We start from the raw sequence: 13,432 nt of genomic DNA on the forward strand, positions 1-13,432 counted from the left end.
CTAGCCGGGTGAGGTGGCGGGCGCCTGTAGTTCCAGCTACACGGGAGGCTGAGGCAGGAGAATGGCGTAAACCCGGGAGGCGGAGCTTGCAGTGAGCTGAGATCTGGCCACTGCACTCCAGCCCGGGCGACAGAGCGAGACTCCGTCTCAAAAAAAAAAAAAAAAAAAAACAACAGAACATCAAACTAAAGAAAAAAAGGATTCTAGGCAAAAAAATGAGGCATAGACAGAGATAAACAACTGCAGGTTCCCGAGATAGTAAAGAGATTGTAGTGACTATAGGGGAGAAGAGGAAAGAAAAGAAGGTTTAGAAAGATAAGTGGTTTGCCGAGGTCATTCAATGCAAACAGAATAGTCTCTTTGAACAGATAGGTGGTGCTGGGACAACTGGATAATCACATGCCAAAGAATGAAGATGGACTCCTACCTCACACCATATACAAAAATTAACTCAAAATGGATCAACAACCTAAATATATGAGCTAAAACCATAAAACTCTTATAAGAAAACAGGGGTGAATCTTCATGAGCCAAGATTTGGCAATGGATTCTCAGATATGATGCCAAAAGCACAAGCAACAAAATAAAAAAAAAGGATAAATTGGACTTCATCACAATCTAAAACTTGCACATCAAAGGATATTCTCAAGAAGGTGAAAAGCTAACCTACAGAATGAGAAAATGTTTGGAAATCATATCTCTGATAAGTGTTTAGTATCCATTATATGTAAAGAATTCACACAAGTCAACAAAAAGAGAAACAGCCCAACTGAAAATGGGCAAAAGAGGTGGATAAACATTTCTCTAAAGGAGATATACGAATGGCCAGTGAACATCTTTTCATATGCTTATGTGCTTAACATCACTAGTTATTAGGAAAACACAAAGTCACAATGAGATACCACTTCACACCTACTAGGATGACTAGAATTAAAAAACAGAAAATAACAAGTGTTACTGAGGATGCAGAAAAACTGGAACCCTTGTGCACTGCTGGTGGGAACGTAAAATCATGCAACTTCTATGGAAAGCAGTTTGAAGGTTCTTCAAAAAGCTAAACATGGAATTCATATGACCCAGCAATTCTACTCCTAGTTATAAACCCAAAAGAACTGAAAGTAGGGGCTTAAGCAGATACTTGTAGGCCAATGTTCACTACACTATGGATTAGGCAATGGGTTTGTGTTTTTTTTTTTTTTTTGAGATGGATTCTCATTTGCCCAGGCTGGAATGCAGTGGCATGATCTTGGCTCACTGCAACTTCTGCATCCTCCCAAGTTCAAGTGATTCTTCCACCTCAGCCTCCCGAGTAGCTGGCCACCATGCCTAGCTAATTTTTGTATTTTTTGGTAGAGATGGGGTTTCACCATGTTGGCCAGGCTGGTCTCAAACTTGTGACATCAAGTGATCCAACCACCTTGGCCTCCCAGTGCTGGGATTACAGGTGTGAAATCACCGTGCCTGGCTGGCAATGGGTTTTTAGATATGAGACTTCAAGCATAAGCAACAAAGAAAAAATTGGTAAGCTGGATTTCATCAAAATTTAAAACTAAAACTTTTTCTTCCCCTTTTTCATAGGCATTGACAAAATTTAAAACTTTCATGCTTTAAAGGACACCATTAAGAAAGTGAAAAGACAACCCACACAACGGGAGAAAATATTTGCAAATCAAATACTCAATAAGGGACTTATATCCATGATATATAAAGAACACTAACAACTCAAGAACAAAAAGATAATGTGATTTAAAAATTACAAAGGATCTGAATAAACTTTCTCCAAAGAAAATATACAAATGGCCAATAAGCAGATGAAAAGATACTAAAAGTCATTTGCCATCAGGGAAATGCAAATCAAAATCACAATGAGATACCACCTCACACTCATTAGAAGGGCTATATTTAAAAAGACAGACAATAACATACATTAATGAGTATATAGAAAAACCAGAGCCCTCACACATTTTTGGTGGGAATGTAAAAGGGGGCAGCCACTCTGAAAACAACCTGTCGGTTATTCAAAATGTTAAACTCAGAGTTACCAGGTGACCCAGCAATTCCATTTCTAGATATCCATCCAAAAGAAATGAAAACATAGGTCCGCACAAAACCTCATACATGAATGTTCATAGCAGCATTATTCTTAATAGCCAAAAAGGGGAAAAACTCAACATGTCCATCAAATGATAAATGAATAAACAAAATGTTACATACCGCTATAATGGATATTATTTGGCAAGAAAAAGAAAGTACTAACACAGGCTATAACATGGATGAACTTTGAAAACCTTATGCTAACTGAAAGAAGCCAATCACAAAGATCACATATTACATAATTCCATTTATATGAAACATACAGGACTGGCAAATCTATAGAAACAGAAAGTAGATTAGTGGTTGCCAGGAGCTGGGGCTGGGGTCTGAGGATGCAGAACATAAAACAGGGAATGAATGCTGATAGGTATGGAGTTCTTTTTGGTGTGATGAAATGTGTGATAGTGGTTGTGTAACTGTGAAAATACTAAAACCCACTGAATTGTACATTTTTAAATGGTGAGTTTTATGGTACGTGAATTATATCTCAGTAAAGCTGTTTAATATTAAACAAAAAATAGGTGGTGCCCTATGCCCTATCACAGTAACTACAATTATAATATTTACCATTTACTGAGTACCTACTATGTACCTGGACAGAACAGGCGGCTAATATTTATCACAGACTCTATTAGTATTAGGTGCAGTATAATTTCATTTCATCTTCATTACAACCTTTAAAGAGGTAGTGTAATATTTACATTACTTACAAGGAAGCTGACGTCCAGAGATTAAAATCTTAGCCAAGATAATTTAACTAGTATGCGGCCAAGGTAGAATTGGAATTAAAGCTCTTAATTACTACAACATATTATTTCTAAGGCCAAAAAAAAAAAAAAAACCTTGTCCTTTATAACTAATGGTTGTTGAAGGGTCAAGCAGAACAATGAATGTAAGAGAATAAAATGTTATGCGTATACATTTTTACTCCAGATACGGTTCTACTTGGTGAGCAAAATATCACCTAGGGAATTATTAGTCTAACAGCTGTATATACATGCTACACATGATGCAATTTGCAATTTAAATTTTTCACACGAAAATTAGGCTAAAAAAGTCCTTTTCGTATGCTATTATTTGGCTTCCATTTTCTTTAGATCATAATCCAAAATAGATAATGCTAATTCTCACCCATAATTTGTATAATTGTATTTCTTAACATTATATAAATATATTCTTATATATTTCTTAATGTTATATAAATATTTTAAAATTATAATTTTAAAATATAATTACAATACATAAAATACAAAAATAACAAAAATTATATTAAAAATATAAAAATATATAACATTAAGAAATATAATTATACAAATATTGTATTTGTGATTTTTTAAAATCAAAAGTATTAAATATTTTATTTTTAAAATATTTTCTTTAAATATTTGATTTTTTAAAACTGGGGTCGCCCCAGTGAGGAGTATATTCACCAAACCACTTTGTCTGCACTCTTCTGTCAGAATTACTACAGTATTCACCTACAATGTGCTCATTCTGATTTCAGCTGAGAAAACGACTTGATGCGTACTCTGTAAGTTCCTAGAGTCTGTCAAAGGTGCGATTCTTTTTACTGCACCTTATCCAAGGTACACAATAGTAGTAGTGAGCCACTCAGCTGTAGTACCTGCTGAGCCAGAGAGGCAGAGAGATGAGAGAGAGGGGGAACAGAAGCAGGACCCTGGCTTAGTTGTGCCCATAACCTGCTGATTGTCCCAAATCACATCTCTCTGGAACAGGCAACTTAAAAAGAATGTACCTGGCTTGTGTTACTCACACAGTAACAAACAGGAATCTGCCATATGTTTAGTATTTTTATAATCTGTAGTTTTTCTCCCCCAAACTGATTTTTTTTTTTTTTTTTTGAGACAGGGTCTTACTCTGTTGCCCAGGCCAACGTGCAGTGGTATAATCATGGCTCACTGCACTCTCAATCTCCTGGGCTCACGTGATCCTCCTACCTCAGTCTCCCCAGTAGCTGGGACCACAGGCACATGTCACCAGACCTGGCTAATTTTTGTATTTTTTGTAGAGATGGGGTTTTACCATGTTGCCCAGGCTGGTGTCCTACTTCTGGACTCAAGTGATCCACCTTTCCTCGGCCTTCCAAAGTGCTGGGATTACAGGCATAAGCCATTGTGCCTAGCCTCCCAAACTGCACTTTTAAAGGACTGATTAACTTCTCTACTTTTGTGTTAATCAAATATATATATAACTGTACTTCAGAACTTTATTTTTATTTTTTTAAATTTTATTTATTTATTTTTTTGAGACGAAGTCTCACTCTGTCGCCCAGGCTGGAGTGCAGTGGTGCGATCTCCACTCACTGCAAGCTCTGCCTTCCAGGTTCACGCCATTCTCCTGCCTCAGCCTCCCGTGTAACTGAGACTACAGGCGCCCGCCACTGCGCCCGGCTAATTTTTGTATTTTTAGTAGAGACGGGGTTTCACCGTGTTAGTTAGGATGGTCGTGATCTCCTGACCTCGTGATCCGCCCGTCTCGGCCTCCCAAAGTGCTGGGATTACAGGCGTGAGCCACCGTGCCCGGCCTATTTTTATTTTTTTGAGACAGATTCTTGCTCTGTTGCCCAGGCTGGAGTCCAGTGGCACCATCTTGGCTCACTGAAAACTCTGCCTCCCAGGCTCAAGTGATTCTTGTGCCCTAGCCTCTCGAGTAGCTGGGATTACAGGCATGCATCACCATGCTTGGCTAATTTTTCACATTTTTAGTAGAGACAGGGTTTCACCATCCTGCCCAGGCTGGTCTCAAACTCCTGAGCTCAGGTGATCCGCCCACCTCAGCCTCCCAAAGTGCTGGGATTGCAGGTGTGAGCCACCGCTCCTGGCCATGTACTTCAGAACTTCTAAGCTGTATGAGATAGTCATTGCCTTAATACAATTCTAGCTAAAAGCAAATAAACACAGTATCTTTGTCTAAAGTCTCTCTCTAGTCCAAAGCGGGCTTCCTAAAATACAAAAGGAGCCTGAGAACCTGAAACTGGAAGTCAGCTGACTAGATGATTTTTAAGGCCTCGTTCCACTTCACTGTCTTAGGACTCTCTCACTGAGATACCTCTGTGTCCACACACACAAACACACACACACACACATATTCTCATGCCAAACCTGGGAGCTGCCCTTAATGCAGGACCACAATGTGTGTGACCCCATTCCATCAACAATGACTACAAAGAAGCTCCTGCCCTAAGGCAGGTGTCCATTGGAAGAACACTGAAAATTTCCAGCTGCTTAACAGTTTATCTTATCATGAAAGCTGCCATGTGAGTTTTAACACATAGTACACAGGCAGACAGAAGAATCTAACTTAAACAAAATTACTTATAAGTTTATTAAAATATTCTCTTGAGGAAAAAAGGCAACTACAGTAGACATCTACTTGCAAACATGGATAAGGTTCAGAAAGTATTTAATTTTGCTTTTAAATAAAAAGAATATTTACCCTTCTATTCATACCAATGGTAAGGAACTGAATTCTTACTACTTGAACAAAGTTATCATTATACAGAGAAAAAAAAATTCTCTTTTTCATATCAGTTCCCCTTCCCACTGGAACATCTTAGTGGGAAAATGACTGACCTTACTGTTTGTTCTTACACACTTGGGCCAGGCAACACGAGCAGATGACCTACCTGAACCCCAAATACCAGATACAGAGCTTCAGGGTTACTGAAGAGGGGTAATGTTTTTCCCAAGACAAGATCTAAGCTCTATGGCAGGGGCCTTCTGAGGGGAAGTATGCCCAACACTGAGCCAGAGCAAGAGCCCCATCCTAGTCTTTGCATGCAGTCTGAGCCATCATGGAGTAATTGGCTCCAGGGTCCTATTTCCATCCTTCACTGAGCATGAACATATACTTCAAAATACAAATGTGCTCTCCAAGCACTGTCACTAGTTCCTCTAGATCATGTGCAGTGCTGGTGAAGTCACGGAAATAGGCCAATCCTCTTGCTGAGGGGACCACCTGTAGCTCTGTTCTCAGGCTACAGCCTCTCCATGAGGCCCATAGCCCCTCGCTGTGGTTCTACGTGAGGGGTTCCTTACCCCAGCAAACCCACTTCTCCTAGGGTTAGATTATATTTTCAGAGTGTCAATTCCTGCATGAGTGATTTCTGCATAAGATAACCTAGAAATGTGTAGGCAGACCCAGGGAAAAGAGACCAGGCCATGACCTTTAAATGTGGCCAAATGAGTATCAAGTGCTCATCATCTGTAATTCACTAATTAATATCATGAAAGTAATTTTTCTCATGGAAAGGTCAAATATGGAGGTAACGGCAAGAGAGAAGGAACACTCAAAAGTGGAGTGTGAGGAGTGGGAAATAAGTGCTCTCCCTACACTCATCAGCTAAGGAAGGCCATTAACCCACAAACACAGCAAGCAGAGCATTCTTATTGAGTCAGATAAGCTGGATATGAGTGCCTACTCTCCCCTGAAAAGCTCTAGCATTCTTGGCAAATTCCTGAATAAGGGTGTTTCATGTTAATTTCTTTAGGGTACCTGCCAAATATGATTCTAGGTTATAAATTACTTGAATCACTTCACATTGTGCATTAACTTAGCACATGAGATGCCAAAAACCATGTGAGTATTTTTTTTTTTTTTTTTTTGAGACAGAGTCTCACTCTGTCACCCAGGCTGGAGTGCAGTGGCACAATCTCTGCTCACTGCAAGCTCTGCCTCCTGGGTTTATGCCATTCTCCTGCCTCAGCCTCCCGAGTAGCTGGGACTACAGGTGCCCGTTACCACACCTGGCTAAATTTTTGTATTTTTTAGTAGAGATGGGGTTTCACCGTGTTAGCCAGGATGGTCTCGATCTCCTGACCTCGTGATCCGCCTGCCTTGGTCTCCCAAAGTGCTGGGATTACAGGTGTGAGCCACGGCGCCTGGCCGCCATGTGGATTTTTTTTTTTTTTTTTTTTTTTCTTAGTGCTTTATTTTCTTGTCTATAGTAGAGACTGTTGACATACACATTCGCAAATGGCTTGAATAGTCCTCAGGGCTTGGGGCAGTCACTGCAGCCATTAGAGCGAAGTTATGAAAGTTTACACGACCTTCTTTATTAAGCAGTGGCAGCATAGTGTGTGCCTTTCTTAAAATCCAGGTGTTCACCATGTGGATATTTTAAAGACAATTTGGACTCTTTCTTAAAAGCAAAGTTATAATGCTCTATATAAACAACACATATCTAATCTTAGAGCAACTTAACCTTTAAGTAGGTCAAAATTGTGTACATATATTAACAGTATATATACAAACATAGACACACAAACACATGATGTTTTCTTTTAATAGCTTCATCCCTGACCAATTCTAAGAGTTTCTCGGATGACAATCCAGATAATAGCAGCTTACCTTAAATAAATCTGCAACTATTCCATAATCTGCCACTTGGAAAATTGGAGCTTCTGGGTCTTTATTAATAGCCACAATTGTCTGTGAAATAAAAACAAAGAGTTTTGACTTTTACCAAGAAAACATTCCACACAGACTGATAGTTCCATTTTAACTTCCCTTACAATATATTAACATTCTTAAAATGTCTAAAAATAAGATTTGATGCATCTGTGTCAATATTGTAAGTTTATTAGAAATTTCCGGGTTGGAATGTAATAAAATTCTCTCTTACCCACAACTAGCCCATCTCAGTACTAAAGAGTTTAAAATCATTTTTTCTTTAAAGTTCTTCTTTTGACTTACCAAAAAAAAACTGATTCTAGGTGAAAAAGTAACAAATCCATACCCAAATCCACAGCCTTTGTAGTGCAAACTATTTTGTCCTTCATTTATTATTTAAAAATTATTATTCTGGAGGACAGGCACAGTGGCTCACGCCTGTAATCCCAGCACTTTGGGATGCCAAGATGGACGAATCACCTGAGGTCAGGAGTTCGAGACTAGCCTGGCCAACATGGTAAAACCCGTCTCTACTAAAAATACAAACATTAGCCAGGCATGGTGGCGTGTGCCTGTAATCCCAACTACTTGGGAGACTGAGGCAGGAGACTCGTTTGAACCCGGGAGACAGAGGTTGCAGTGAGCAGAGATCGTGCCACCGCACTCCAGCAGTGAGACTCTGTCTCAACAAAAATAAAAATAAAAATAAATAAAATTATTCTGGGATAGTCTAACAATATGAAAGCTAAACTATCTTGTCAGCCTGTTATTAAGGGACATTAAACAGCTTTAAGTCCTTATGTACATAGCAAATAGATTAATAAAACAAGCAAATTACTTCTATCTCTTATAAAAGCTATCAAACATTTCTCTTATTTGCTATAAAAATATTCTTAAATGCAGGCCAGGCATGGTAACTCATACTTATAATCCCAGCACTTTGGGAGGTGGAGGCAGGAGGATAAGACTGTGGACTAAAAATAATTCAAATCTCTAGAAGTAAAATTAAGTTTCTACCTACCTGGCATTGTATGTTGTGAAAACAGCTGGTATTAAAAAACACATTAAGTATTTTGATGTAGCCTGACTCAAAATATAGGCTACATGATATCCAACATCTGTGTATTTCCCTTAGAGGGGTTCCTCAGAGAGATGTGCAGAATATGCCAGAATGTCTAAGATTGGAACATGGTATAGTCCAGGTAACTGCTAATCCAGAGAAACATGCCACACACATTAAGACGCATGGTCAGAGACAATAAACAAGTTTCAAACATGAGCCTCAAATTCAAAGGCACAAGAACAAACATTTTGAATAGCAGATGTTGATTTGCATTGACGTGTTTGTCTTTTGGGAATGTGTAACCTGCTTCATGGCAATAAGCAGAGATTTGTTTAGTTATTGATGGTAAATTATTCTCCTAGAGGCCACTTAGACATCTGGGAGTTTAATCATCCATAAGCTTTTTTCATTGTACTATGTAACAATTGTTATTATCATTATTACTTTGAGACAGAGTCTCATTGTGTTGCTCAGGCTGGAGTGCAGTTGTACAATCAGCTCACAGAAGCCTTGATCTCCTGGGCTCAAGTGATCCTCCCACCTCAACCTCCTGAGTAGCTGGGACCACAGGGGTGTACCACCATGCTCAGATAATTATTTTATTTTTTGGAGAGATGGGGTTCTCACTATGTTGCCTAGGCCAGTCTCCAACTCCTGGGCTCAAATGATCCTCCTGCCTTGGCCTCCCAAAGTGCTGGAATGACACTGAGCCACCATGCCTGCCTTAAAAGTTATTTTTAGAGAGAGAGCATATAACTGTAGGCAAGGAACCACTACAGTATTTAACAAAAAAGATGTGGGCTGGTTATTGTTCTTCGGATTAAAATAATATTTCTAAATAATCAATTGTAAAGAACTATGATAAAGTCTTGCTCGTATCCAAAGCTCTCTCAATAGCTCCTTGCCAGCTCAAGTTCTTCCTTCTTACAGAGCTTTGAAATGCATAGATTGTATTCAACCATATTATTATTATTACTTTTTTTTTTTTTTTTTTTTTGAGATGGAGTCCTGCTCTGTCGCCCAGGCTGGAGTGCAGTGGTGCAATCTTGGCTCACTGCAAGCTCCGCCTCCCGGGTTCACACCATTCTCCTGCTTCAGCCTCCCGAGTAGCTGGGACTACAGGTGCCTGCCACCATGCCCAGCTAATTTTTTGTATTTTTAGTAGAAACGGGGGTTTCATCTTGTTAGCCAGGATGGTCTCAATCTGCTGACCTCAGGTGCTCTGCCCACCTCGGCCTCCCAAAGTGCTGGGATTACGGGCGTGAGCCACCGCACGTGGCCTCAACCATATTACTATATATTAGTTCAGAAATTGCTTTCATTAGATTCATTTGATTTAACAATCAAATCTTGAATTCCTTCAACTAAACCAGAATTCTAATTAAAATTGCAGCTTGTAGGGAATGCAACTGTCAGATTTAAACCATTCTAATATCCCATTTTAGAACTTAAAACCAATACAATTAAAGACTGTCTCCTATGCAGATAATGGGGCTATGTCAACAGAGGACGACACAGACAACAGGACGAGACAGTGACAACAAGGGCTATGCCTTTTTCATTTAAGCATTCCCAGCTTCTAGTATAAGGAACGATCTTAATAAACATTTGTTGACTAGATGGAGATACAAAGTCTTGGCTGACCCCCAACACCAGTCTCCTTACTTCAACTGTTCCCTATTTGCTCTGACGTACACTACCTAGTGTCTTTCCCACCATCCAGCCCTTTTGGCGTGGGGTGAGAATTTTCACTGGTATCTTCTTGACAGGCAGAATCTTTTATTTTTAGAGAAGCAGAATTCTAGCCATGTCTGAACTGGTCTGGCTAAAAATATACTTTAAGGCTGCTGGTGCTGGAATTTCTTTCTTTTTATTTATTTTTTCTTAATGCAGCAATCACATTTTCCCTATTGGCACTGCTGTTTTCATAGCTCAGTAAAGAAACTTACCATCCAACTGTAAAAGCTGACTGGTTTTGGGCCAGTTCATTTAGAAGCTACAAAGAGGCAGTGCATGCATTTCAAGTTAGAAGAAGTTAAGCCTATTAAAAGTTTTATTATCTTTTATATCAAGCTTCCATCTGAATGGATAAATGCAGGAATGTCAGAGGCATCTCTGACTTCATGAAAGACAAGTTCATAATTCAAACCATACATTATTATGCATGAATTAATGTGTCATATTCTGAAATATATGTTCAGAGTCATTACACAGGACTTCCAGAGTAGTCCAAGTAGCAAGTTAAAATCAAGTGTTTCCTGGCCAGGCACAGTGGCTAACGCCTGTAATCCCAGCACTTTGGGAGGCTGAAGTGGGTGGATCACGAGGTCAGGGGATTGAGACCATCCTGGCTAACACGGTGAAACCCTGTCTCTACTAAAAATACAAAAAATTTAGCCAGGTGTGGTGGTGGGCGCCTGTAGTCCCAGCTACTTGGGAGGCTGAGGCAGAAGAATGGCATGAACCCAGGAGGCGGAGCTAGCAGTGAGCCAAGATCAGGCCACTGCACTCCAGCCTGGGCGACATCAGCCTAGGCAACACAGCAAGACTCTGTGTCAAAAAAAAAAAGGGCAATAAGTAGAGGAAGGAAACACTTGACTTTTTTTTTTTTTTTGAGATGGAGTCTCGCTCTGTTGCCCAGGCTGGAGTGCAGTGGCGCAATCTCGGCTCACTGCAAGCTCTGCCTCCCGGGTTCACACCATTATCCTGCCTCAGCCTCCCGAGTAGCTGGGACTACAGGCGCCCACCACCACACCTGGCTAATTTTTTTTTTTTTTGTATTTTTAGTAGAGACGGGGTTTCACCGTGTTAGCCAAGATGGTCTCGATCTCCTGACCTCATGATCTGCCCACCTCGTTCTCCCAAAGTGCTGGGATTATAGGCATGAGCTACCACGCCCAGCCCCATACTTATTGTACTTTTGATAGTTACTGAGATACTGAGATATTAAGATGGCCTGATGCTCCAACCCAAAATGTGTTGGTTATACTTTGATAACAACCCAAGAAGAGGGGCCCTGCTGATATATGAGATTGTGACGGTTAGGGGACCAAAGTGAAGCAGACAGAGAGAGAATCAGGGATCAAAACTTCAAAAATAAGTTAGACGTTCAAAACCTCATCAAATTGTTTAAGCCTCACATTTTCTATCCACAGATTGTCACAGCTGAAGGGCACCTTAGTGATCGTCATTCAATACCCACATTTAGTAGACAAAGAAACTGAGTTTGCAGACAGCACTCATCATGCACTAAGTTAGCAGTGGAGCTATAACTCAGGTTCAGGCCTCTTTCCATGACACAGCACTGCCTCTGTGACCAATAATTTTTAAGGCAGTGAACGGTAGCTTTTATTTCTTTGGTTCCCAGATCTATATTAGTGTGAATGGCTTGACTACATGCACTGTAACTACATGGAAACATACAAGGTAAGCCAAATCCTAAAATGTGGAAACGTTTTCTTTTAGCATCACTGATGTATAATTACCTTGCTGTCTTTCATCCCAGCTAAATGTTGGATGGCTCCAGATATTCCAACAGCAATATAAAGTTCCTGAAATAAAAGAGGTTACGTTATTAATACGTATTTATGTTATATAATACTTTCCAAAGTGTTTGTTATTAGCAGTTTAAGTCTTAGGCAAAAGTCATGTTAAATAAAACAGAGGCAAAATGTATTGCTTAAATTATGCTTTCCTTTTTCTCTGATCTCCTTAACCTACAGTTCTCTTTTTCCTGTGAATTTCTATAGCAGTGGTGGTATAATAAATATGTGGATAATGAGGACTACTGAACATTTACTATGTGCCAGACACAGTGTTAAGCATTTTACATCAAGTGTCTCAATCTCACAATTACCTGTAAGGTAGCATTTTTCATCTGTGGCACTCACTTGAAAATCACTGCACAACCCATACATGCTGTACATACCCATTAACAATTAACAACATACACAATTGTATATTAACATATAAACACATATACTCAAATATATTAAAATAAATTTTGACTTAGTTGTTTGGCTTAATTGTTTGCCTTATCACAAAAGGATATTTGTTAAAATGGTAATAAGGATATGTTTACTAAACTTTGTATTTAGAAAAACCAGAAATACAAATCACTATCAAGAGATTTTACACACACACACACACACACGTTCTCTCTGAATAAAAAATAACAAACTTCTCAAAGATATGGGCTGAACCTTTGTGTTTCCAGAGCCTAGCAAAAAGGCCTCCATACCATAGTTTTTTGGTAAATGTTGATGATATTTGTACCTTTTCCTGCCCCTCTGCCCTCAATAATTACAAAGGGAATGACTGACACTGTTCTGTCTCCTTATCTAAAATTTTTACAGTACCTATGTTTGAAAATAAAAACACACTTCCATTATGAAAAATTTTAAGCATTTTAATAAGTGCTTAATTAGAAGAGTTTACCTGCTTCATTTTGTTTACCAGGTATAATTAAAGCTTCAGTTGAAAACCTTTTCCCACACAAAAAATGAACAAACAAGTCCTGGCCTGGGTAGGAGGTATAACTACCATGTAACCAGACTGACACTAAGGTTTTGTCACAACTGACAGTAAAGTCTCTCCTCGATATGAATAATATGTGGAAGGCACTGAAGGTGGTTCTGTTATACTTAGTTTTCTTATTGGGCAGATACTGCAAAAGCCAATGACAGTGTCAAGGTGGTCCCACCTTGTTTTCTGCACTGCTTATGATCGCATTTAACAATTGCTCAATCCAAAATAAGAGAGCATTTCAACTAGGATCTGGAAATAATGTTATTGCCTCCTAATGTTATGATTTTTCATAGCACCAAAGTGTATATGACCACATACAAGTCAATTCAGGGCCTC

General features: G+C 39.3%; 1 protein-coding gene across 2 annotated transcripts in view; it reads right to left on the reverse strand.

Moving 5' to 3' along the window:
* Window positions 1-13,432, reverse strand: part of ETFA (electron transfer flavoprotein subunit alpha) — a 103,766-nt gene that overhangs the window by 2,892 nt on the left and 87,442 nt on the right. For both annotated transcript variants that reach the window (XM_008015765.3, XM_008015766.3), the window contains 2 exons: window positions 12,055-12,120; window positions 7,465-7,545 (listed from right to left, as the gene is read on the reverse strand). In XM_008015765.3, coding sequence (XP_008013956.1) covers window positions 7,465-7,545; window positions 12,055-12,120 — 147 coding nt within the window. The remainder of the gene's footprint in view (window positions 1-7,464; window positions 7,546-12,054; window positions 12,121-13,432) is intronic.

This window comes from Chlorocebus sabaeus, chromosome 26 (assembly GCF_047675955.1).
Source record: "Chlorocebus sabaeus isolate Y175 chromosome 26, mChlSab1.0.hap1, whole genome shotgun sequence".
Taxonomy (NCBI): Eukaryota; Metazoa; Chordata; class Mammalia; order Primates; family Cercopithecidae; genus Chlorocebus; species Chlorocebus sabaeus.